Source organism: Garra rufa, chromosome 6 (genome assembly GCF_049309525.1).
Source record: "Garra rufa chromosome 6, GarRuf1.0, whole genome shotgun sequence".
NCBI classification, from domain to species: Eukaryota; Metazoa; Chordata; class Actinopteri; order Cypriniformes; family Cyprinidae; genus Garra; species Garra rufa.
In genome coordinates this window covers 14411706-14435461 of record NC_133366.1, presented here as the reverse complement: position 1 = coordinate 14435461, position 23756 = coordinate 14411706, and the positions used below count along the sequence as shown (strand labels likewise).

General features: G+C 35.3%; 2 protein-coding genes across 8 annotated transcripts in view; both read left to right on the top strand.

The window, feature by feature from the left end:
* The window catches only part of tubgcp3 (tubulin gamma complex component 3), a 32353-nt gene extending 30895 nt beyond the window's left edge, over window positions 1-1458 (top strand). Inside the window, exon 22 of the mRNA XM_073842345.1 lies at window positions 127-1458. Within this exon, the coding sequence (XP_073698446.1) occupies window positions 127-288 (162 nt within the window). The 3' untranslated portion in view covers window positions 289-1458. The remainder of the gene's footprint in view (window positions 1-126) is intronic.
* A 12426-nt stretch (window positions 1459-13884) lies between these two features.
* mcf2la (mcf.2 cell line derived transforming sequence-like a) overlaps window positions 13885-23756 on the top strand; it is an 80940-nt gene continuing 71068 nt past the window's right edge. For 4 of the 7 annotated variants that reach the window (XM_073843300.1, XM_073843301.1, XM_073843299.1 and 1 more), the window contains exon 1: window positions 13885-14343. In XM_073843300.1, the coding sequence (XP_073699401.1) occupies window positions 14181-14343 (163 nt within the window). In that variant the 5' untranslated portion in view covers window positions 13885-14180. The remainder of the gene's footprint in view (window positions 14344-23756) is intronic. The other 3 variants (XM_073843306.1, XM_073843305.1, XM_073843302.1) reach the window with 1 other exon arrangement.

Sequence of the window (23756 nt, the reverse complement as noted above, 5' to 3'; positions counted from 1 at the left end):
TCAACATTATTGACTTAAAGATAAATTCCATCACCAAGACATAGAAACATGTGAACTCATTGTCTAATAAGCTCAATTTTGTATAAACAAGCATCTAAAGCTAATGTGATGGTTCATTCTCTTTAGGGCATAGTGCAGGAGTTTCTGCGGCTGCTAATGACATGCTCTGATGAGAGTCTTCAGTTCCTCAGTTTCCGTCTGGACTTCAACGAGCATTATAAGGCTCGTGATCCGCGCCTGCGGCCCTCGCTAGGGGCCACTAGAGGGAGACGGAGCTCCAACATCTGACCTTGCGGACTTTGGGAAAGTTAATGTTATGTGGTTGCTGTCAAGAGACTGTTTATTAATAGGGCTACTCAGAACTTTTCTGGCGCTCTGTAAGAAACTCATATAACAGGGAAACTGTTTATAGGATATCCTATTTCAATGTCATCGCCAAATTATTTCAGTCACACACAGTCGACTATCTAGTGGTTTTACAGTGTAATTGTCAGTAGCACAAGGTCGCGAGTCTGTTGTGTTTTTTCTTTTTTCTTCAGTTAATGTGTGAATATTAGTTTTGTAAAGATTTGTGTTTACATTTGTGTTAATATTTAAGTCTGTTATTTACATTTCTTGATTCTTTTTCTTAGTGCCCTTTGTTTTTTCACTTTAAAGTGAGTTTGTTTGTCTTAAAGATGTCAAAAGAAACAAAACAGACAAATCTGATTGGCTGTGAAGTCAGTCAATTTCTCTGGTGCTTTTGTGGCATCCTCTGGTTCTGGATCAGAGTTAAAGGAACCTTTTTCCTCTTCCGAGTCCAGTTGTTAAGTTTGTAATTATACAGGCTGTGACCTTTGTACTGCGTGTAAAAAAGAGAAACCTTAAATGTCAAAAAGTTCTTTAATTTATATGAATGGACCTGTTAAATTCATGCACTTAAATGAACTACATGACCTCTGTAAAATCCTGTAAACTCACCTCATTTCATACATGTAAAATCAGTTACCCACAATGCTGTGTGATCTTATCAAACCTCAGGTTGATGCTGTGAGGAAAAAAGTTGCTATAATTCTGAAGTATTGGATCATTATGGGCAAGATCATAGATTACTGTAGTAGTGTTTATCCCTTGTCTCTCCCATGTTCATGAAATGTATTGATGGAAGTGGCTTGGTAAAGCTGGTGAAAATCGGTCTCGCTGTCCTCCCCTGCAGTGCGCACTTATGTGGTGAGGATGAAAACTGACTGAAGACATCTTTTTGTCCTTGGATTCAGTGGAAAAGACACTGAGGTGTCACTGCCGCTGTTTTTATTGGTCTTTTAATGTGAGGGTGAAGCAGTGTACAATGATTGTCCATTAAAGGGTTTGAAACTCTTTCTGCACTGTATAGCACATGTGTACAAAGCAGAATTCAAAATGAGCAAACATCCTGTCATTCTTTTCTCAAACAAATAAACCTTTTTATATAAAAAAAAATGAGGGCACTTTACATTTCCTTTCCGTTTTAAAGTTAAAGATGTGGCTCCACTTCAGGCTTTCTGATTTCACTGCCTTATAATTACAGCTACAGTGAAACAATAAAAATAAAACCGCTATACAAACTGTACAGCTGAAAAGATAATTGTAATAAAGAGGCTTGGTTAGTTGTAATTGTAAATTTATGTATCACTGATAAAAGTTTTATTATTTAGTAATTTGCATATTTTAGTGTTTATTATCCACCTTATTTTTGCCGCAGCCATTTGTAAATTTTATGGGTCTGGCTTGCGGTCTCATCCGCATCCAGCTATTTTTAGATGTAAAAAAAAATTGCAAATTGTGTCCTACCATGTTACCTACCTTACCTGCACAATGTTATTCTTCTGGTTATTTCCCTACAGCGGCTAATGAACTGGAAGTCTTCCATAGGCTTATGTCCATGTTGAAGAATAAGGTGGATATAAGAGCATTCTTAAATGATGATTGGGGGGGGTTGGGTTAAAACACACCAAATGTCTGCATTCCCCTGCCCCATCCTGATTTTAGGCCTGTCCCAAAATGGCCTTGTCCTTGGTCTCGTCTTGACCTTCCTAACTGTATCCACTAATTACACTCAAACAATATCATACATTTGACACAATATGAAATTGACACTCAGTTGATTATAGTATAGTTTATTTTACTGAGATATGTGTGATGGGATATTTATAATAAATTCGTATTGGGAAATTTTATTTAAGAGATACAGTGCCTTGTGAAGTGTTCAAACCCTTTCATTTTTATGCTTCGTTATGTTGCTTTCTTATGTTAAACTGCTTTAAATTACTTTTTTCCACATCAGTCTACACTCCATACACCATAATGGTAAAGCAAAAAACAGGAGTTTAACACAAATTTATAAAATTTATAATCAAGAACTTAAATGATTCCATTGCATAAGTATTCAAACACTTGTCTGGGAAAGTTGAAAGTTAGCTCAGGAGCATTCATATTGCTTGTAGATGTTACCATATTTTGATTGGAGTTAACCTGTGGCAAATTTAAATGAATGGGCATGATTCCGAAAGGCACACACATCTAAATATGAGGTCTAACAGCTGAAAATGCATATCAGAGCAAAAACCAAGCCCTGAGGTTAAAAAAAAACTGCATGTAGAGCTCAGAGACAGGATTGTGTCAAGCCACACATCTGGGGAGTTCAGAAAAAAATGCTGCATTGAATGTTTGCTGAATCATGTAGTCAGCATTACCCTGGTGACCAAGAAGCTGATAGTCACTTAAGTTGAGCTCCATGATCATATGTGGAGATTGGAGAAACCTACAGAAGGACAAACATCAGTGCAATGCTCCACCAATCCAGTCTTTATGGTGGTGTGGCCAAACTCAATTCTCTCCTCAGTGAAGACACATGAAAACACATTTGGAATTTGCAACAAAAAAAAAAAAAAAAAGAAAGAAATAAAGATCCTCAGACTGTAAGAAACAAGATTCTCTGGTCTGATTCCTCAATTCCAAGTATCATGTTTGAAGGAAACCAGGCGCTGCTCTCATCACCTGCAGAGTACCATCCCAAAAGTAAAGTGTGCTGGTAGCAGCCTCATGCTGTGGGGCTGTTTTTCAGCAGTGGCACTACTCGTTCGAGTAGAAGAAAAGCTCAGTGCACCGAAATATTGAAATAGCCTTAATGAAAACTTATACCAGAGCATTCAGAACCTCAGACTGGGCAGAAGGTTCAACTTCCAACAGGACAATGAACCTAAGCACACAGCAAGAGTGGCTTATAGACAACTCTGTGAATGTCTTTGAAAGGCCCAGCAAGAGCCTGGACTTAAACCCAGTCAAATATTTCTGGAGAAACCTGAAAATGTGCGTCTGTGGCCAAATGTGCCCATCCAACCTGGCAGAGCTTGAGAGATGAAGAGATGAGGAGAAGAATGGCAGATACTTGCCCAATTCTGATGTGCAAACCTTGTCGCACCATCCCAAAAAGATTTGAGGCTGTAAAGGTGCTTCAACTAAGTACTGAGTTAAGGGTATAAACACTTATGCAATGTACATACTTTTTTATTTTTTATACATTTACAAAGTTGTGACAATTCTGTATTTGCCTTGTCATTATGGTGTATGCATGATGTGTGGGGAAAAAAGTAATTTAAAGCAATTTAATTTAAGGCAGCAACATAAAACGTAAAAAATGATTATGATTATTTTCTATTACAGATCTTTTGTATTAGATATCGGTTACCTCATAGTTTTCGCCATGAAATTATATTATTTGGACTATGGTGGAAATACAGGTAAATGTTTTTCAGTTTCTTATTTTACACAAACTATGGTTAGTCAACGACATGTATCTTAACATGTATCTTTCATTCGTGAGAAATTAAGGTTTATCAATAAATACAAATGACCAACCTATATTTGCAATCTTGTCGTCACACATCCTGGCTTTTTTAAGCTACACTGTCCAAATTACAAAGTGCTTATTGTTTAATCACAGAGCTGCGTAGAAAATACATTTTTATAATGTCTAATAACTGTATGGAACGTTTCAATAGCAACATACGGGCACTGCTGTATTTTCAGGTAAATCCTCTCAACATTATGCAAGTTAAAATTCGAGCGGCGCCATCTTGTTAGCGTATTAAAGTTTAAAACTACCAGCTTTTAGTGGAAGACAATTGTTAAGCTAAATATACCAACAAGTCCACAGCTTTAGTAACGTGGACTGCATATTAATTAAACTATATTAATCAATATTGTTGCAGTAATATATTCCTCCTATCTTATCGGAAGCTTAAAGCTAATCTAAGCAGTTTATATAGTAACGGCGGTCATAAACGGCGGACCATCTGGCGCGGTTTATTATGCAATAATAACTTTATTAACGCGAGTTCGACCTTTGTTTTAACCAAATCGTTTGGCCTTGATGGAAACGCAAAGTCATGGCTGCTTCTCGACCACAAGATGTCGCCATGTTTCAAAAACATATCTGGGCTCTTTACGCATAGACGACATAAAACAGGTAACGCAGCACTTAACTCATCCTTGGTTCTTTGTGCTACATCTGTGCAGTTATTTCCTTTAACAGAGGGAAATAATTTACCATTTAACATTCATGAAAACGTACTCACAACATACCATAATCAAAAATAATTCTAAAGTTTGCCCTAGAACAACCCCAAATGTCCTTTTTTGACCTTGATTGTCATATATGTCTGCAGTGTATCAGATGTAATTTACAGTCATTTTCAATGACTTTGTTCTAGCTCTAGAGAGGATAATAAATGGATATGACTTATCACACACTTATGCATGAATGCTTATGAGCACATGCATTTTTGTAGGTCACACACACTTTAAATGCAGTTTGAAATCATTGCTGTACACATACTGACCTTAACATTACTCTTATCATATATATATATATATATATATATATATATATATATATACCTGTGTGTGTGTGTGTGTGTGTGTGTGTACCTGGTATTCATCACGTTATGGGGACAAGGGGACACTATCCTCACAAGGATAGTAATACCAGTAGATTTTGACCTTTTGGGGACATTTCTTAGGTCCCCATGAGGAAACAGGTTTATAAATCATGCAGAATTAGTTTTTTTTTGAGGAAGTAAAAGTGTGCACAATCTCCTGTGAGGGCTAGGTTTAGGTGTAGGGTAGGTGTAGGGCCATAGAAAGTATACGGTTTGTACAGTATGAAAACCATTACGCCTATGGAATGTCCCCATAAAACAGGTAAACCCAACGTGTGTGTGTGTGTGTGTGTGTGTGTGTGTGTGTGTGTGTGTGTGTGTGTGTGTGTGTGCCTGGTATTTATCACGTTATGGGGACCAAATGTCCCCACAAGGATAGGAATACCAGTAGATTTTGACCTTGTGGGGACATTTCCCAGGTCCCCATGAGGAAACAGGCTTATAAATCATGCACAATGAGTTTTTTTGATGAAGTAAAAGTGTACACAATCTCCTGTGAGGGCTAGGTTTAGGTGTAGGGTAGGTGTAGGGTGATAGAAAGTACGGTTTGTACAGTATAAAAACCATTACGCCTATGGAATGTCCCCATAAAACATGTAAACCCAACATGTGTGTGTGTGTGTGTGTGTGTGTGTGTGTGTGTGTGTGTGTGTGTGTGTGTGTGTGTGTGTGTGTGTGTGTGTGTGTGCTGACTTGGCCTGAATGTTGCAGAGTGTGAGTGTATGTGTGTCAGTGTGTTGCCGTCTCATCCTTGCCGCTTTGCTGAGGCTCTCTCTCTCTCTCTCTCTCTCTCTCTCTCTCTCTCTCTCTCTCTCTCTCTCTCTCTCTCTCTCCAGCATCTCTTGCGGCAGCAGCAGCTCTGGTTTGAGCAGCGAGACGGCTTCCTCTCTCCCCTCATCAGATTCCTTCTTTCATGAGCAGCAGCACGCTGTGTCTCCGCTGCTCCTGGTTCTCTGCATCCTGCTCATCATGACTCTGTGGGTGAAGATGGGAGAGGACTCTCTGGAGGAGCTCGTCAGACGCCTTACTGTTATCGTACATAAAATCGGTAGGAGGAGCTGTGAGTGTGAGTGTGTGTGTGTGTGTGTGTGTGTGTGTGTGTGTGTGTGTGTGTGTGTGTGTGTGTGTGTGTGTGTGTGTGTGTGTGTGTGTGTGTGTGTGTGTGTCTGTGTGAATCAGTAGTACTGGGAGAAATATATGGGAACTGTAGCTCAAAGTTGTTTGCATCTTTTGTTTGTCTTTGCTTCAGTAAATATTTGAGAATGAGTTGTACTGATTTTACTTGTAAATTAATCCGTCCATTCCATGAAACCACAACTGCTTTTATATTTAGACCAGGGGTCTTTAAACTTGGTTGTGAAGGGCCCGTGTCCTGCATAGTTTAGCTCCAACTTGCCTCAGCACACCTGCCTGGAAGTTTCTAGTAAGAGCTTGACTTGGATTGGAGCTAAACTCTGCAGGACATCGGTTTGGAGACCCCTGATTTTCAGACCTTTAGGTTTAGTTGCTCAGAATTGTTGCTGTTGAGGAATGACGAATCACTTGTAAGCCTAAAACTGAATTTCATCTGAATGAGAACTTTTTTAACAATCATTTAGAGTTTAAACAATTTAATGTCAACTAGAATTTGAAATTGGTATTTTGAACGTGATTTTTATTAGGAGAATTTTATTTTAATTTTGAAATTTGAACTTTAATTAGAATTTAAAATTGTTATTTTAAACATGTTTGAACATTTGTTATTTTAAAATTAAAAATAGAATTTCATCAAATCAAATTTTTTAAACTTACAAATGTAAAAAAATAATAGAATCAGATTTTTTTTTTCAAATTAGAACTTCATTTAAAATTTAAAATTGGTTCAAATTTTATTAGAACTAAGATTTAATTATAGAATTTAGTAGAATAAAAATGCAGTAAAAATACCATTTTAAAATTCTAATTCAAATTTTTAAATTTGAACTTCCATTGTGAAATTGGCAATTTGAATATAATTTTTTTTTTAATTAGAAATAGAATTCCATCAAATCAAATTTTTGAAACTAGAATTTAAAATAAGTATTTTGAATATGATTTACAAGAATTAGATTGAGAATTTTATTTAAAATTTGAACTTAATTCAGATTGGTAGTTTGAATGATTTTTGTATTAGAACTATGATTTAATTATAGAATTTAATTTAATAAAAATGCAGAAAAAATACCATTTTAAAATTCTAATTCTAATTTTTAAATTTAAACTTCAATTAAAATTTTAAATTGGTATTTTGAATGTGATTTTTCTTTCAAATTAGAAATAGAATTTCATCTAATCTAATTCTAATTTTGAAACTAGAATTTAAAATTGGTATTTTGAATGTGATTTACAAGAATTAGAATGAGAATTTTATTTGAAATTAGAACTTCATTTACATTTTCAAATTGGTAGTTTGGTAATAATTGGTAATTGGTTTGAATGATTTTTAAAATTATAACTAGAATTTAATATTCGCGAATTAAAATACTATTTTAAAAATTCTAATTTAAATTTTGAAATTTGAACTTCAATTAGAATTTAAAATTTGTATTTGTATATGAATGTGATTTTAAAAAATAATTTAATTATATTTAAAAAAAACATTAAAATGAAGTTCTAGTTAAGATGAAAGTGAATTAAAACTTTTGAACTAGACGTTGAATTTTGAATTTGAGTTTGAATTTTAAATTTGAAAATAGAACTAAACTGAAAATAGAATTATGAGATCATTTTTCAATGGAATTAGACTTTTGACTTGTAGATTCTCTTTTTCTTGCCTTTCTTAATGTCTGTGGTGAGTAACCCTAGCTGTGTTTGTATGCTGTCTTCCTCCTCTCATTCTCTGAGGAGTTCGCTTTGTCCTATTTCCCTACATCTGAGCAGCCTGCCACCGGCAATGAGCTAAAAACACACACCAGCACAATGAAACAGCAAACACGCAGAGTGTAGTAACATCCCTTCTCACATTCAGTCTCTCAAATATATTAAATGTCTATAAATGGGTCATCCTTTAGTCAGGAGGTTTTGGCCTTTAGCGTTCTGGTGTATAAAGGTACATCTTACTGTTTACACTGTGGTGAAGTCAACTCAACCTGCACATGTTCCCACACTCACGTATTTACAAAAGCTTTATTAAATGAGTTATCATTAATTACTTTGCAGTAATATTATGACTTGCAGAACACAAAGTAGCATAAACAAGTGTGCAGAATATTTATTTTGTATGTATGAATCTAAAAAATGCAGAATGATTTTTGTGAAGGTTAGGTTTAGTGGATAGAAAATAGTATTAAGTATTAAAACAGTAGAAGTCAATGGGAAGTTCTCACCATCATAGAAAAAAACAAAAACAAGCTAGCATGCGACTGTCTGACCGTTATTGCTGAAATGTGGTTGAAATTATGTTAGCTGATGTTTCAGCATTAAAAATAAAACTTATAAATCAACATTAAAATTTTAAATTAAGATTTTACATTTTAATATAATTTTAACCAAATTTTACTTTTTACTTTTTCAATTACCCATGATAAAAAAGTTGAAATGCAAGCTAGGAGTATATTTGTCCTCTATGTTGACCTGTGTCTCTCAAACAGTATGCTGCATTTTGTGTCTTAAAAACTTCAAGCGGAAGCTGCAAGTGTTTATTAGGTGTTAAAAACTCTGTCTAGTCAAAGAACTAATGCTGGGCTACAGCTGTCAGCTCATGCTCACAATCTCTCTCTCTCACACACTCACACATGACATAACGTCTACACTCATAATGTCATCCATTGTGCAAATCTGGCTTATCACATCTCCCAGTGTAGTGAGGGTTAGATTTTGATGTGATCACAGATCTAATAAAGATAAATCTTTGATAAATGATAAATCCTGATAAATCTTTACGACCAGTCTTTACGACTTTATGGAAAGAAACAAAGACATTATTTTTTTAAATTATCTTCTTTAGAAGAAAGAAACTTTGAGAATACAAGTAATACAAGTTTGAAATGACATAGGGGAGAAGTAAATTCATTTTCATTTATTTCTGAGTGAATTATCAATTTAACACAGTTTAGTGACACGACTGAGGCAAATGCATATTCTTCTTTTGAAAGCAACAATGGCCTATAAATTGCTAGTAATTAAAATAATTATTGTATTATATAATAATTATAATAATTATTGCCGTGACAAAAGCCTGCATACTTTAGGGGATAGTTCACCCAAAAAATTAAAATTCTGTCATTAATTACTCACCCTCATGTCATTCCAAACCTGTAAGACCTCATCTTTGGAACACAAATTAAGATATTTTGATTAAATCCAAAAAGGCCCAGAAAGGTAGTAAGGTAAAACAGTCCATCAATGTTTCAGCCATAATTTTATGAAGCTATCGGAAAACTTTGTACACAAATAAAACTGTGCAAAGTCAAAAAGCATTCAGATTTCATGAAAAATATATTAAAGGAACACTCCACTTTTTTTTGGAAATAGGCTCATTCTCCAACTCCCCCCGACTTAATAAGTTGAGTTTTACCGTTTTGAAATCCATTCAGCCGTTCTCCTGTTCTGGCGACATCACTTTTAGCATAGCTTAGCATAGATCATTGAATCCCATTAGACCAATAGCATCACGTTCAATAAGATTAGGAACTACATTAGGAACTACACTTCCATTCCGGCGTAATAGTCAAGGAAGTTTGCTGCCGTAATATGGCCAAAGCAGGCGGAGTATTATCAGAAATGAGTTCCCAGCTAGTTTAGCATTTGCACATGTGCTGCGTGGTATTACTGCTCCTGCTTCAGCCTTATTACGGCAGCAAACTTCCTTGACTATTACGCCGGAATGGAAGTGTAGTTCCTAATCTTATCAGCCTAGAAACTCGCAGCTTTGCATTTCCACCGGTCTTAGTACATGATATAACTACAGAAGAGTCAAGTTTTAAATACAACAAATATAGAAACTCATTGGTCATTTTTGAACGCGATGCTATTGGTCTAATAGGATTCAATGATCTATGCTAAGCTATGCTAAAAGTGATATCGCCAGAACAGGAGAACGGCTGAATGGATTTCAAAACGTTAAAACTCAACTTATTAACTCAGGGGGAGTTGGAGAATGAGCCTATTTCCAAAAAAAGTGGAGTGTTCCTTTAAAGTGTGTTCTGAAGATGAACGAAGGCCGTACATGTTTGGAAAAGCATGTGGTTGAGTAATTAATGACAAATTTCATTTTTGGGTGAACTATCCCTTTAAGTAAATGGTCCTGGCCATTCAAAGCGGACAAAGTTCCCAGACCTTTAGCTGTCAGTCTGAAGGTCTGGCTATGCGAGACTAGCAACATGCTAAATCATGCTAGCAATGTGCTGAAACATCCTAGCACTGTGCAAAGTCATGATATCAGTGTGGTAAAACATATTAGCTATGTAGTAAAACATGTTAGTGATCAACATGAAAAAACATGATACATGATATATAAAATGGCTAGCAATGTGCTAAAAATGTTAGCAATGTTAAAACATGTTAACATCGTGCTAAAACTTCAACAAAATGTGTAAACATGTTAACTATGTGGTAAAACGTTAGAAACATGCGACCAACCTGAAAAAAACATGTCAGAAACATTTTATATAATGCTAGCATGTGCTAAAACGTGTTATCAATGTTAAAACATGTTAGCAGTGTGCTAAAATTTGTGTAAAACATGTTAGCTTTGTGGTGCGACCAACAAACATAACATGTTATAAAATGTTATATAAAATGTGCTAGCTAAAACATGTTAGCAGCATGCTAAAACATATCAGAAACATGCTAGCAACATGTTATATAATGTTGCACATAATGTAACATTGTGCTAAAACATCCACAAAATGTGTAAACATGTTAACTATGTGGTAAAACGTTAGAAACATGCGACCAACCTGAAAAAAACATGTCAGAAACATTTTATATAATGCTAGCATGTGCTAAAACGTGTTATCAATGTTAAAACATGTTAGCAGTGTGCTAAAATTTGTGTAAAACATGTTAGCTTTGTGGTGCGACCAACAAACATAACATGTTATAAAATGTTATATAAAATGTGCTAGCTAAAACATGTTAGCAGCATGCTAAAACATATCAGAAACATGCTAGCAACATGTTATATAATGTTGCACATAATGTAACATTGTGCTAAAACATCCACAAAATGTGTAAACATGTTAACTATGTGGTAAAACGTTAGAAACATGCGACCAACCTGAAAAAAACATGTCAGAAACATTTTATATAATGCTAGCATGTGCTAAAACGTGTTATCAATGTTAAAACATGTTAGCAGTGTGCTAAAATTTGTGTAAAACATGTTAGCTTTGTGGTGCGACCAACAAACATAACATGTTATAAAATGTTATATAAAATGTGCTAGCTAAAACATGTTAGCAGCATGCTAAAACATATCAGAAACATGCTAGCAACATGTTATATAATGTTGCACATAATGTAACATTGTGCTAAAACATCCACAAAATGTGTAAACATGTTAGCTATGTGGTAAAATGTTAGAAACATGCGACCAACATGAAAAAAACATGCCAGAAACATGCTAGTAACATGTTATATAAAATGTGCTAGCAATGTGCTAAAAACATGTTAGCAATGTTAAAACATGTTAGCATCGTGCTAAGACATCAACAAAATGTGTAAAACATGTTAGCTATGTGGAAACGGGTTAGAAACATTCGACCAAATATGAAAAAACACGTTAAAACATATTAGAAACATGCTAGAAACATGCTATATAATGTTATTTAAAATATGATAGCAATGAGATGAAACTTGTTAACAATGCTACAACATTTTAGCAGCATGCTAAAACATTAACAATATGTGTAATCCATGTTAGCTATGTGGTCAAACGTTAGAAACATGCGAACAACATGAAAAAAAACATGCTAGTTACATCTTAATAAAAGATATAAAAACTTGCTAGCAATGTGCTAAAACATGTTAGTAATGTTAAAACATGTTGGCATCATGGTAAAACATTAACAAAATGTGTAAAACAGGTTAACTATGTGGTAAAACATTAGTAACATGCAACCAACATGAAAAAACATGTCTAATGAAGTCGAATGGGGTCTGACGTGGTCTAATATGGTCTGCCTGAGATTATATTTGTTTTCCTTTTTTCATCTGACTTACTTTTTGTCTGTATGACACTAAAACCTTCAAATCTCAAGTTTTAAAACTATTTCATACTTTCAGGAGCTTTGTCAGGTATGTCATTAAACTTTGTCTATTTATTTTTGATTTATAGTACTGTTGATGTTTTACTAGTGACAAGGCTCTGATAAACATTGACGTCACAGCTCAGGATATCCACTAGAGGAAGAGTATAATACAATACTGGTACAAAAGCATTTGTAATGTGTTTTATGATGGTTTATGATGATACACTTTTACCATTATTCAGCACAGATTATAATACAGCTCTAAATATTGTACAGAGTCTGTGGGTTGCTGTGGTAACCTGTTCTGCGGTCTTTCAAGAGGAGGCTGTTTCCTTCTTCCACCGTGGTAATAGGATGAGAACTAGAGGGCTAAATTACATGCTGGGAAGGCCTTTGCACAAACCTTGGCAGGCAGTTTCTCTCTCTCTCCTCTTTTATCCGTGTTCTCTGAAGACGACAGTGCCAAGGGTGAAACAGGGAGAGATTCAGAGCAAAAAGAGAAACAGAGAGTGACTGTGTGTGAGACAGAAAAAGAGAGACAGAACTTCATTCGGATAGCAAATAACTGTGACCTGTCATATATGGTAGTTATGAACTGTATGTGTGTTAACTGCTAACCTTATATCTTCATTTGAAATATAAGCACTGCTTGAACTTGCAAAATGATGCATTTTATTTGCTAGAGCATTAACCAGGACTATTACGTCTCTGTGGAGCCATCCACATGCACACACTGCAAAAAATGAATTTCTTCCTTAGTATTTTTGTCTTGTTTTCTAGTTTAACGATCTAAAAATTCCAGAATCAATATGCATTTGACTCACAAGTAAAATGACTTAAGATATTATGTCTAGTTTTCTGAATATATAATCTAAATTTTGTTGGTTTTTGCATAAAATCTACCAATGGGTTAAGAAAAATAATCTTAATTCAAAGGCTAAACGATTCAAAATTTTTTAGATATTTATACTAGAAAACAAGTCAAAAATACTAAGTAAGAAAATCATTTTTTGTGTATTCATGGTCACAGTTTTTTAAAGTGCATGATAAAATAATTGATGAAGGGGTGTATTTTATATATGGTCTTTTAATAGCATATATAAATTATACAAACCCATATAAGCATGCTAGTTGTAGTCCCATGCATTATTTAGTATGTATATCCCTGCAGTCTGTGCTCTGATCTATTTGGGTGAATGTAGGTGACTGTAATAGGTATGCAGGTGGTTCATCCTAACCCTAAGATGGCTTATCCTGCTCTTCATCTCTCTGCATCTGAATCCTCATTGGTTTTTCTGTTATGGCAAAAATTTTTCATTGACTTCTATTTGAGTTTGTTTATTTCCTAACTTGGTGCCTTTATGCATTTTAATATTTTCATGCTACATTATTTAGTATGTTTATCTGTTTTAGCATGTTTGTTAATTTTTGGTATTTAAGAATGTTTTTTTTCCTAAAAACAAAACAAAAAAAATTTAATATTAATGTAGAGAGCTCTTGTTTCTGTTTAGAGAAAGTTTGTCAGTTTGGCCCCTAAGTGGCGCACAAGAATGCTGAAGATTAGTCTATGATTGTGTGTGTGTGTGTGTGTGTGTGTGTGTGTGTGTGTGTGTGTGTGTGTGTGTAATTAGCAGAGCAGAAGGGGATTTGTGCTAAAACTCTCCCTCCCCTCTCTTCCACTCTTCTTCTCTCCTCTGCAAGAATCCAAGTGTGTTTATTGCGACAGCGTGCATGAATGCCGGGGTTGTTTCCTTACAAACAGGAGGTTCGAGATGCGTCTGCATGCAGCCTTTCTCTGTGGGTCCCATCTGACAGAGGAAACCCTCTGAGACCAGGACTGGGCTGCTGTAGTCTTCCCAGCATTCTCTTGGAACAGAGGATCTTGCTTAGTTCAGACTGCCCCGGTGCAGTCAGGACTGTTTAAGCATCGCTCTGGAACGAATGTGGATCAATCTAAATTGGTTTTGGGCTGGAGGCCAGTCAAGACTGGTTTAGGTACAAACCAGTTTAAATGTCTCTGCACGAGTTTCTTCGGGAGGGCCAGGACGCCCCACAGCGGATGCTGTCCCGACTGACCCAGCTCCTCTACAACCTATCGGCTACGGTCTTACAGGGGGTCCCCTTCTCTCCTTTCACAACCTTCAGTCGCAAGAGCTCCTGGAGGGACTGGAACGGTGAGAGACCTGAATATCAGTGTGTATGTGTGGTGTAGATGCTTTCAGATGGTTTTGCTCAGGAAACAGGATGGAAATTGCTGACTGCTTCTGTTACATTGTGAGTCCTTCAGTTTAAGGACACTCTGTGACGTACATGAGAGGTTAAAGGAATAGTTCGAACAAAAACGAAACCTCGGGCAACATTTACTTACCCTCATGTTATTCCAAACTCATATGACTTTCTTTCTTTGAGAAACTGCTACATTTCGAAGAAATGAGATTACCAGTTGATCTATTTGATCCAGTTTCAATGAATGAGAACTGAAACTTTCATGCTTCAGAATGCATGAGTACATACGTTTCATAAATACTAAAATTTAGGTTTGTTTCTAACAAAAAGCTGAAAGGAAAGCAGGGTAACACTTTAGTATAAGGACCAGTTCTCACTATCAACTAGTTGCTTACTAGCATGTCTGTTATTAAAGGGAGAGTTGACCCAAAAACTTAAATTCTGTCATTAATTACTCACCCTCATGTTGTTCCAAACCTGTAAGACCTTCGTTCATCTTCAGAACACAATTTAAGATATTTTTGATGAAATCCGAGAGCCTCCATTAGTAAGGACGTCTTTAAAATAGTCCATGTGACATCAGTGGCTCAACCATGATTTTACGAAGCTACGAGAATACTTTTGTGTGTAAATAAAATGACTTTATTTAACAATTCTTCTCCTCTATGTCACCCTAGCGCCATTTTGGAGAGTATTTTTGTTGTTTTTGTGCATAAAAAGTATTCTCAAAGTTTCATAAAATTATGGTTGATCCACTGATGTTACATGGACTATTTTGTCATTGTTTTTGGTACTTTTCTGGACCTTGACTGTGGTAGGACCCTTGCTGTCTATGGAAGTTCAGAGAGCTCTCGGATTTAATCAGAAATTTGTGAATTTGTGTTCCGAAGATTAACAAAGGTCTTAGGGGTTTGGAACAGCATGAGGGTGAGTAATTAATGACAGAATTAAAATTTTTGCTTGAACTATCCCTTAAACATATTGGCTGTTTATTAGTACTTATAATACACATATTCTGTATGGCCATATTCTACATCCCTAATCTTACCCAAAACCCAAATTTAACAGCTACCTCACTAACTATTAATAATCAGCAAAATAGGAGTTTATTGAGGTGAAAGTCATAGTTAATTTTAATGGTTTGTTAATAACGAGAATTGGACCTTAGAATAAAGTGTGACCAAAATCCAATACATAAGTTAAATAGACTTTAATTATACTTTTATGGTGCCTTTGTGTATTTTTAAAACCTGAAAACTTCAGTCTCTATTCATTGTAATTGAATGGAAAAGAATGACCCGCACATTCTTTAAAATATCTCCTTTTGAAAGAAAAGTCATACAGGTATGGAGTGACATTGGAATCACCCAAAAGTTGACAACCATAACTATAACTATAAGAATAAAGTTTTAAAATGGTTATAATTTTGTGGAATTAAAATTGAAATGACTTATAATTTTTTTCTACCTAAAAAACAATAAAAACCAATTAATAGCCAATCAAAGTCCACCTGACCTTTAAAGAGCGTAAGCATTTAAAATGGCAGACGACAGAACTGCAGCTTGCGCTTATAATAAACATTGGTGTGGATGCAAAAATAGTTATTGTTCTTGTGAACAGGACTAAATTAACGAATGGAATGGATGAACTATTCCTTTGAACATGCTGTGGCCTCAAAATGTTATCTGTTGAAATGAAATTTCTACTTTTTTAGGGCCAGTTTAAGTAAACTATGCATTTGTTTGTGTGTGTGTGTGTGTGTGTGTGTGTGTGTGTGTGTGAGGTTGAGAGGTGGTTTCCTCGTGGGATTTCTCTCACATCATTGAGATGCATGTGGATGGCCCATTGCCCAGATCGCATTGACACACATCCTCTCTCTCTCTCTCGTTCTCTCTCTCGCTCAGACACTTTGTGCTAAAAGTTTTGATTTCACAGTAAACCAACGTATCAGAGCTGGACTGGTATATTTAGGGAACACACATGGCATGAGAGACTGATAGACATGGGCAAATAGCGTATCATCTCAACTTCTCCAAAAAATAACCACACACACACCCATAACAAACTGAACAAGTGCTTTGCTTTGCATAGTACACGGTGGACAGACTAGGGAATACACACACTGAAAAACAAGGGCAACTTGTGGCCGTATCTATACTGGAGAGCAGATGTCAGACGTCCTGAAATGTGAGTAAATCTCTGATCTTAAGCCGCTCTGTGTCTGCTTCTCGCTTACAACAGGATGCCGCTTAAGTCGGAGTGTGTTTGTGCGTGTATTTGCTCTTTGATGTTTGACTTTCTTTGTGTTTAATATGAAACGACTCCCAGCATCCTTGTGATGTTGTCACACTCTTCTGTTCTGTATCTGCGCTATGCAGACAAGCTATTTTGGACTTCATTATCTGTCATATGCAGACTTTTAGACTGATCTTTTTAGACTGATCTCAACTCAGCTTTCGCATAAAGTCTTCAAAGTCTTTTATTATTAGAATATGCGGTTTGTACGCCGCCTCTAGCTAAATTGTTCCCTGAATGCCTGTGTGTAGTATTTTTTTTGAGTAAAAAGGAATTTTTAGGTGGTTTTAGTTTAGTTAGCTATGATGACCCTGTTGCTCATACTTAAAGTGAGATTGATACGAAGTCAAAAGTTGACATACACCTTGCAGAATCTGCAAAATGTTTTTTTAACCAAAATAAGAGGGATTGATTCTTGATTCTTAATACTGTTTTTACCTGAATGATCCACAGCTGTGTTTTTTATTAGGTTTTTTGTTCATGAGTCCCTTGTTTGTCCTGAACAGTTAAACAAAAATTTTCAGCATTTTTTTTGTATTTAAACTTCAAACCCTCACTGATGCTCCAGAAGAAAACACAATGCACTAAGAGTTGGGGGATGAAAACTTTTGAGCAGAATGAAGAAGTGTACATTTTTCTTGTTTTGCCTAAATATCTTTTTTTTTTCATTTAGTACTGCCCTTCAGATGCTACAGAAGATAGTTACATGTTTCCCAGTAGACAAAATAAGTTAAATTTACCCTAATCTTTAAATTCAAAAAGTTTTCACCCCCTGGCATAATACATTGTGTTTCCTTCTGGAGCATCAGTGAGCGTTTGCACCTTCTGTAATAGCTGCATATGAGTCCCTCAGTTTTCCTCAGTGTGAAAGGATGGATCTCAAAATCATACAGTCATTGTTGGAAAGGGTTCAGATGCACGAAAATGCTGAAAAACCAAAGAATCTGTGAGACCTGAAGAACTTTTCTGAAGAACAGCAGGCAGGTTAACTGTTCAGGACAAACAAGGGACTCATGAACAACTATCACTAAACAAAACAAACAAAAAAAAATACACAGCTATGGATCATTCAGGTAACAACACAGAATTAAGAATCAAGTGAATGTAAACTTTTGAACAGGGTTTTTATTATAAAAATTCAACTATTATTTTCTCTTGTAAACAATATGTAAATGTATTTATGTGAAATATCTTATTCAGGTCAGTATGAAATAAAAAATAACATGCATTTTATATGATCCGTCTTATTTTGATAAAATAATTAACAGTTTGCAGATTCAGCATGAAAAACTTTTGACTTCAATTGTATATTTTAGTTTTGATATATTTTGCTCTCCTTTTTTTATAAATCATGGCCATGTGGAGTTCTCCAGCCTGCTGTACATTGTAGTGGTGTCTAGTAATGGTTAACTACACCTGAGCAGTTTGTGGAAGGTCAAAGTATAATAGACAGCGGTTAGAGTGGTGAAGCGGTGCTGGATCCATTTACGCCTGTGTTTGCTGTGAGAAGTAAATCCTGATAATCAGAAATGGAAACAGCGTGCTGTTTTATCCATAAACCATGGAAGATACAAACCAGATACACGCAGACCCCGCAAACAGGTAAATGTGTTCGGATAACCTTTGTGATTTTGAACTGAGGAGTATGAGAAGATTTTTGACATGCTAAAATTGAATGTATATCTCTCTCTATATATATACATGTGTAATATATAGAAGTTGCACAAAAACACATGATGCTAAAATAATACAATAAATATGAATTTTAACAACATCATAAAAAGCAAACATTAGTCTGTAATAGTTTGATTGTTTGACAAATGTTTGACAGTTTTTTTGTGGCATTTTTAGCGGTTACTAAACGTAAACAATGCCACTGAACTGAACAAAACTTGCATATTTTGCTGGTTTTTGCTGCTGAAAATGGTCAATAACTGTCATGTTTTGGGCTGTACTAATTGGTTGGACCAGGAAAAACATTCGGAGTACTATAGACTTTCAAAAGTTATAACAAATCAAGGAGAAGAGTGCAGAATACTGTGGAACAAAAGGCGTTTGCGGTTGTCCAAACTGAACCAGGATTTCCAGGGCAAGAATTTTGACAACTTTATGGATTTGAAACTGTGAATTGTTCCATTTGTTTAATTTTTTTTATAACACATAATGAAGCATATAATGCAAATGCACGTGATACTGCCTGAAATCGCAGGTGAGATAAGAGACAGATGTGTGGTGATTGCATGTGTGTGCAGAGTGGCTTTGTTGTGGGGCGTTACCTGCATCTGAGATGGGTGTGACTGAAAAAACAGCGTCACGTTCCTGACTGCAGCGCTCACACCTGAGAGAGAAAGATACCGCGTCAGCGTCAGAGAGCAAGAGACTGGCTGTGATCATTCAGGGAGTGAATATTTACAATGTGAGCACAGACAGGATGTGACAGTAAAAGTGAGAATGACTGAGGAAGGGAAGAACCGCAGGACAGACTGAGAAGTGAAGGAGGTGAAATGATATTGACGGAGGAGACTGGGATGCAGCTCCGGCCTCCGGAGAACTGCAGGAGCTTGATGAAGATCCCTTTAGAGGAAATGAAAAGTTTCTACAGGTTCACTATTTGCTGTGAAGGGCTGGACTGTAAGTTCCTCTTGTGTCATGTGCTGAGATGATGAGAAGTGTTTGTGTGGCACTTTGTTTTTCCCAGTGTTTGTATTGTGATGCATGATGTTGTTGGCAGTGATGTATCATGGGATGTGTTCAATGTGATAATACATCTGCCATTTGAATAGTATCTGATTGTGTGATGCTATGCTGACAGATTTAACAAGCTGAATGTATGAATGGATCAAGTAGCCAACATTTCACTTAAGTAAATTATAATTAAACAATTAAATTTAAGTTTAAATGATTTTCCAAACCAATATGATGCTATTTTTTCTGACACAACAGTAAAATCCAGGATTTCTATACTATACTGAGTTAGTTTCATTTTTTAGTTTCCATTTTAAGTTTTAGTATTTTTATGTGCCTTTCTTATTTTTATTAGTTTTTTATTTGAAAATATTTTACTTTTGCAAATTTAGTTTCAGTGATTTTAGTGGTTAAACTTTATTTCAGTTTCTAAGGTCTTTAATTTTAAGTTTTTCATCTATTATTTATATTTTATTTCCGCTTTATTTGAATTGACAAAAAAAATATTTTTAATAGTTTAAATTTAGTTTTTGATTTAAAAATATTTTACTTTTGCAGTTTTAGTTTCAGCAATTTTAGTACTTACACTTTATATCAGTTTCTAAGGTCTTTAATTTTAAGTTTTCATCTAATATTTTTATTTTATTTTATTTCAGCTTTATTTGAATTGACAAAAATGATTTTTAATAGTTTAAATGTAGTTTTTGATTCAAAAATATTTTACTTTTGCAGTTTTAGTTTCAGTCATTTTAAGCGGTTATTTAGTTACGGTAGGAAATTTACAAAATATCTTAATGGAACATGATCTTTACTTAATATCCTAATGATTTTTGGCATAAAAGAAAAATCAATAATTTTGATACACATGCCATACAATGTCTTGTTGGCTATTGCTACAAATATACTTGAGCTACTTATGACTGATTTTGTGCTCCAGGGCCACATATGCAACTTTTTGGAGCTTGACAGAAAGCCAAGTTGTTGTTGAAAGGCACAAGGTTAGTGAAATTTGTACCAGTGTCCAGCGATTCTCCAATGTTTTAGTACAAAAATTAACAGCATATGGAATTGGAATGACATGAGGGTGACTACATGACAATTTGTTTTTGTCAACTGTTCCTTTAAAATGTAAGGTAACAGATAGACACAACAAGCACTATACTTAAGTTTGTTAGGTTTGTAAGGTGTCCTTAGCCAAAGTTCAAATCCCAAAGAACCATCCATTAATCACAAGACTATCGAACATTTGTAGACAGGATGTTGTAATTAGATGCACCTGCTGGCAGGTTCCTCTGTGGGTGTGGTTCCTCAGCATGGCTTCTCTCTGACTGTTGGTCTCTGTGCTGCTTGAGTATTTTGCATAACCTTTGCAGTGGGAACATCCCAACAAACATCAAACAAGAAAAGACTGAGCTCTCCTGTAACACACATGTGCCTGTGAAGCGGTAAGAGGATACAAGAGCCTGTCTTTATTTGCCTATGGGGTTGGTGAGGTTTGCTTATAGTGTTATGAGGACATGGTTGATCTTAAACTGCTGTAGGTTTGGTCTGCAAATCTGTTTATTTTGGATCAGCTTCCCTGGTTTATGATGCCCAACCTTATCAGCATAGGCTGAGAATCCACCATGCGGCTGCAAGTTTCAGGCTCTGAATGTTTGGTGCGTTAATTTGTACTGCTGATCACTAGAGACTGAAGTTATGGTGTCATCTCTCATGGGAGCAGAGGCAGTGCAGTAACAAACTGCCAATGAATGCAGTTTGTTGAGAGCTGCAGGTGTATACAAGGCCATACTGTTAAACCTCTGAGTGAATCATGTAAGAGTTGATTTTGTATACACATCAATGCTAGGTAATCATTAACGATCCACTATACAGTATAGTACAGTTTATTAATGCATGCAATCAATGCATTGTGACCTTTTCTCTTTGATTTTGCTGTTAGCGTGGGTTTGAGCCATCAGCCTTCTCCTCATATTTGTTTGCTCAGAGTAAACATCTGTACTCACTGTGTTCACATATACTCAGCAGTACTCTGTTTTGTTGAAACAGCTCATGTTGTAGTGTATGTTTACTCTAGCAAATCTCTTATTGCATGGGTTTTGCTATTTTCAGAGACCAGCACTGACAGATCAAATGTGCACTTAACTGTGAGCATTATCCCCCAGTTTCACAGACAAGGCTTAAACCTAATTCTAGACTAAAATGTAAATCTGAGCTGTTTCAACTGAAAGAAACTTGCACTGACTGATCTTAAAATACAGTATATCAATGCCTTTGTTTTGTCTCAAGATGCGCAGTGGTAATGTTTTTATCTAAGCAAGTTTATAAAACATTTCTTAAATGTCCTAATTGAACTATGGTCTAATCCTGGTTTAGTCTAAGCCCTGTCTGTGAAACCGGGCCTATGAGTTATTGACTATATATAAGTATTATAGTTTATACATAAACAAATAAATATACATAAAATGTGACCCTGTACCTCAAAATCAGTCATAAGGGTCAATTTCTTTGAAATTGAGATTTGTACATCATCTGAAAGCTGAATAAATAAGCTTTCCATTGATGTGTGGTTTGTAGGATAGGATAATATTTGGCTGAGATGCAACTATTTGAAAATCTGGAATCTGAGGGTGCAAAAAAAAATCAAATATTGAGAAAATCACCGTTAAAAAGGTCCAAATGAAGTTCTTGGCAATGCATATTACAAATCAAAAATTAAATTTTGGTATATTTATGGTAGGAAATTTACAAAATATTTTCATGGAACATGATCTTTACTTAATATCCTAATGATTTTTGGCATAAAAGAAAAATCGATCATTTTGACCCATACAATGTATTGTTGGTTATTGCTACAAATATACCCATGCTACTTATGGCTGGTTTTGTGATCCAGTCACAAATGATATGCAATGGCATTCATTTCTACACGTGCAGATTCTGTGTGGGCTCCATTATCTCCCCTCATCATCATTTTTCATTGACTTTATGAGTGTCTTCTCCTTTGGCTTGGCTGTCAGTGTGTATTAGATCCACTAGCCTCCATTTGCTCTTCCTGGTTGCTACTTTTGCTGAGTTCATCCTTGTTTTGGCAGCCCCTGCAGCAGTGTGTGTTTGCTGGGACAAATCTTTTGTTTTGTGGATTATTTCTGGAGATGCAAATTTTAGAGGCATGAATATCATTTAGTCATTTTAGAGGAAGTCATTAAAGGATGTTTCCTCTCGCTATTGTTGCATTGCATGTTAATTGTATATGCAGAGTTACATGGGGTTGATGAACCAACATTTTGCCTCAGTCAGCTGCTATGATTATTTCTGCATTAGTTCTGGATTCTTCCTCTTGAGCGTGTGGTGTTACAGTAAATTAATTTTGTTATTTTAAAGTTTGTTAATGTTTCTCTTGTCTTTGTACAGTAGTTTGAACAGTTAATTTGGTCTTACATTATAACTCTCTCATTTAAATATTAAGTATTTTTTGCTTGTTTACACACAAAAAAATGGCAACTTGCTATAATTTTTCGGCTTTGTTTTCTTGTGTGTGGATTTAGGCCCAAAAAAAATTAGGGGTAAAAAATGATTAATTGCATTAAAAAAATGTTTAAATAGTATATGTGTGTATACTGTGTATATTTATGTATATATAAACACACACATACATGTATATTTTAAGGAAAAATATGATATATTTCTATATAAAATATTTATGTTAAATTTTATACAAGTATAAATATATACATGCAGACAAATATATTTTTTAAATATATCCATATATGTGTGTATTTACATACATAATAAATATACACAGCACACACACACATATAATATGTAAACATAAACTTTTTTTAATGCGATTAATCGCAATTAATCGTTTTGCAGCCCTGAAAAAATTACTTGGGTTTTATGGTAGTACTTCAATGCTGATCGATCAACATCTATATTTCCTTTGCTGTTTTTTTTGTCAATCCAGTCTTAAATCTAAACCCTTTGTAAAAAAATGATTAAAGGATTAGTTCACTCCTACATAAAAGTTTCCTAATATTTTGCTCACCCCCATGTCACCCAAGATGTTCATGTCTTTCTTTCTACAGTCAAAAGGAAATTAAGTTTTTTAAGAGAAATATTCCAGTTTTTTTCTACATAGTGGACTTCAATGGGGATCAGCCATTTGAAAGTCCAAATTGCAGTTTCAGTGCAGCTTCAAAAGGCTCTACACGATCCCACCTGAGGAATAAGTGTCTTATGTAGTAAAATGTTGGAAAGGTCATGCATGGTTAGTTCTTTGTGTACTTCGGTTCAAAAAGATAGGGTAGTGCGAAAAACACATCTCATTTTCTCCTCCAACTGTGTGTTTAACTTTTTTTGCATGTTCACTTTGTAAACA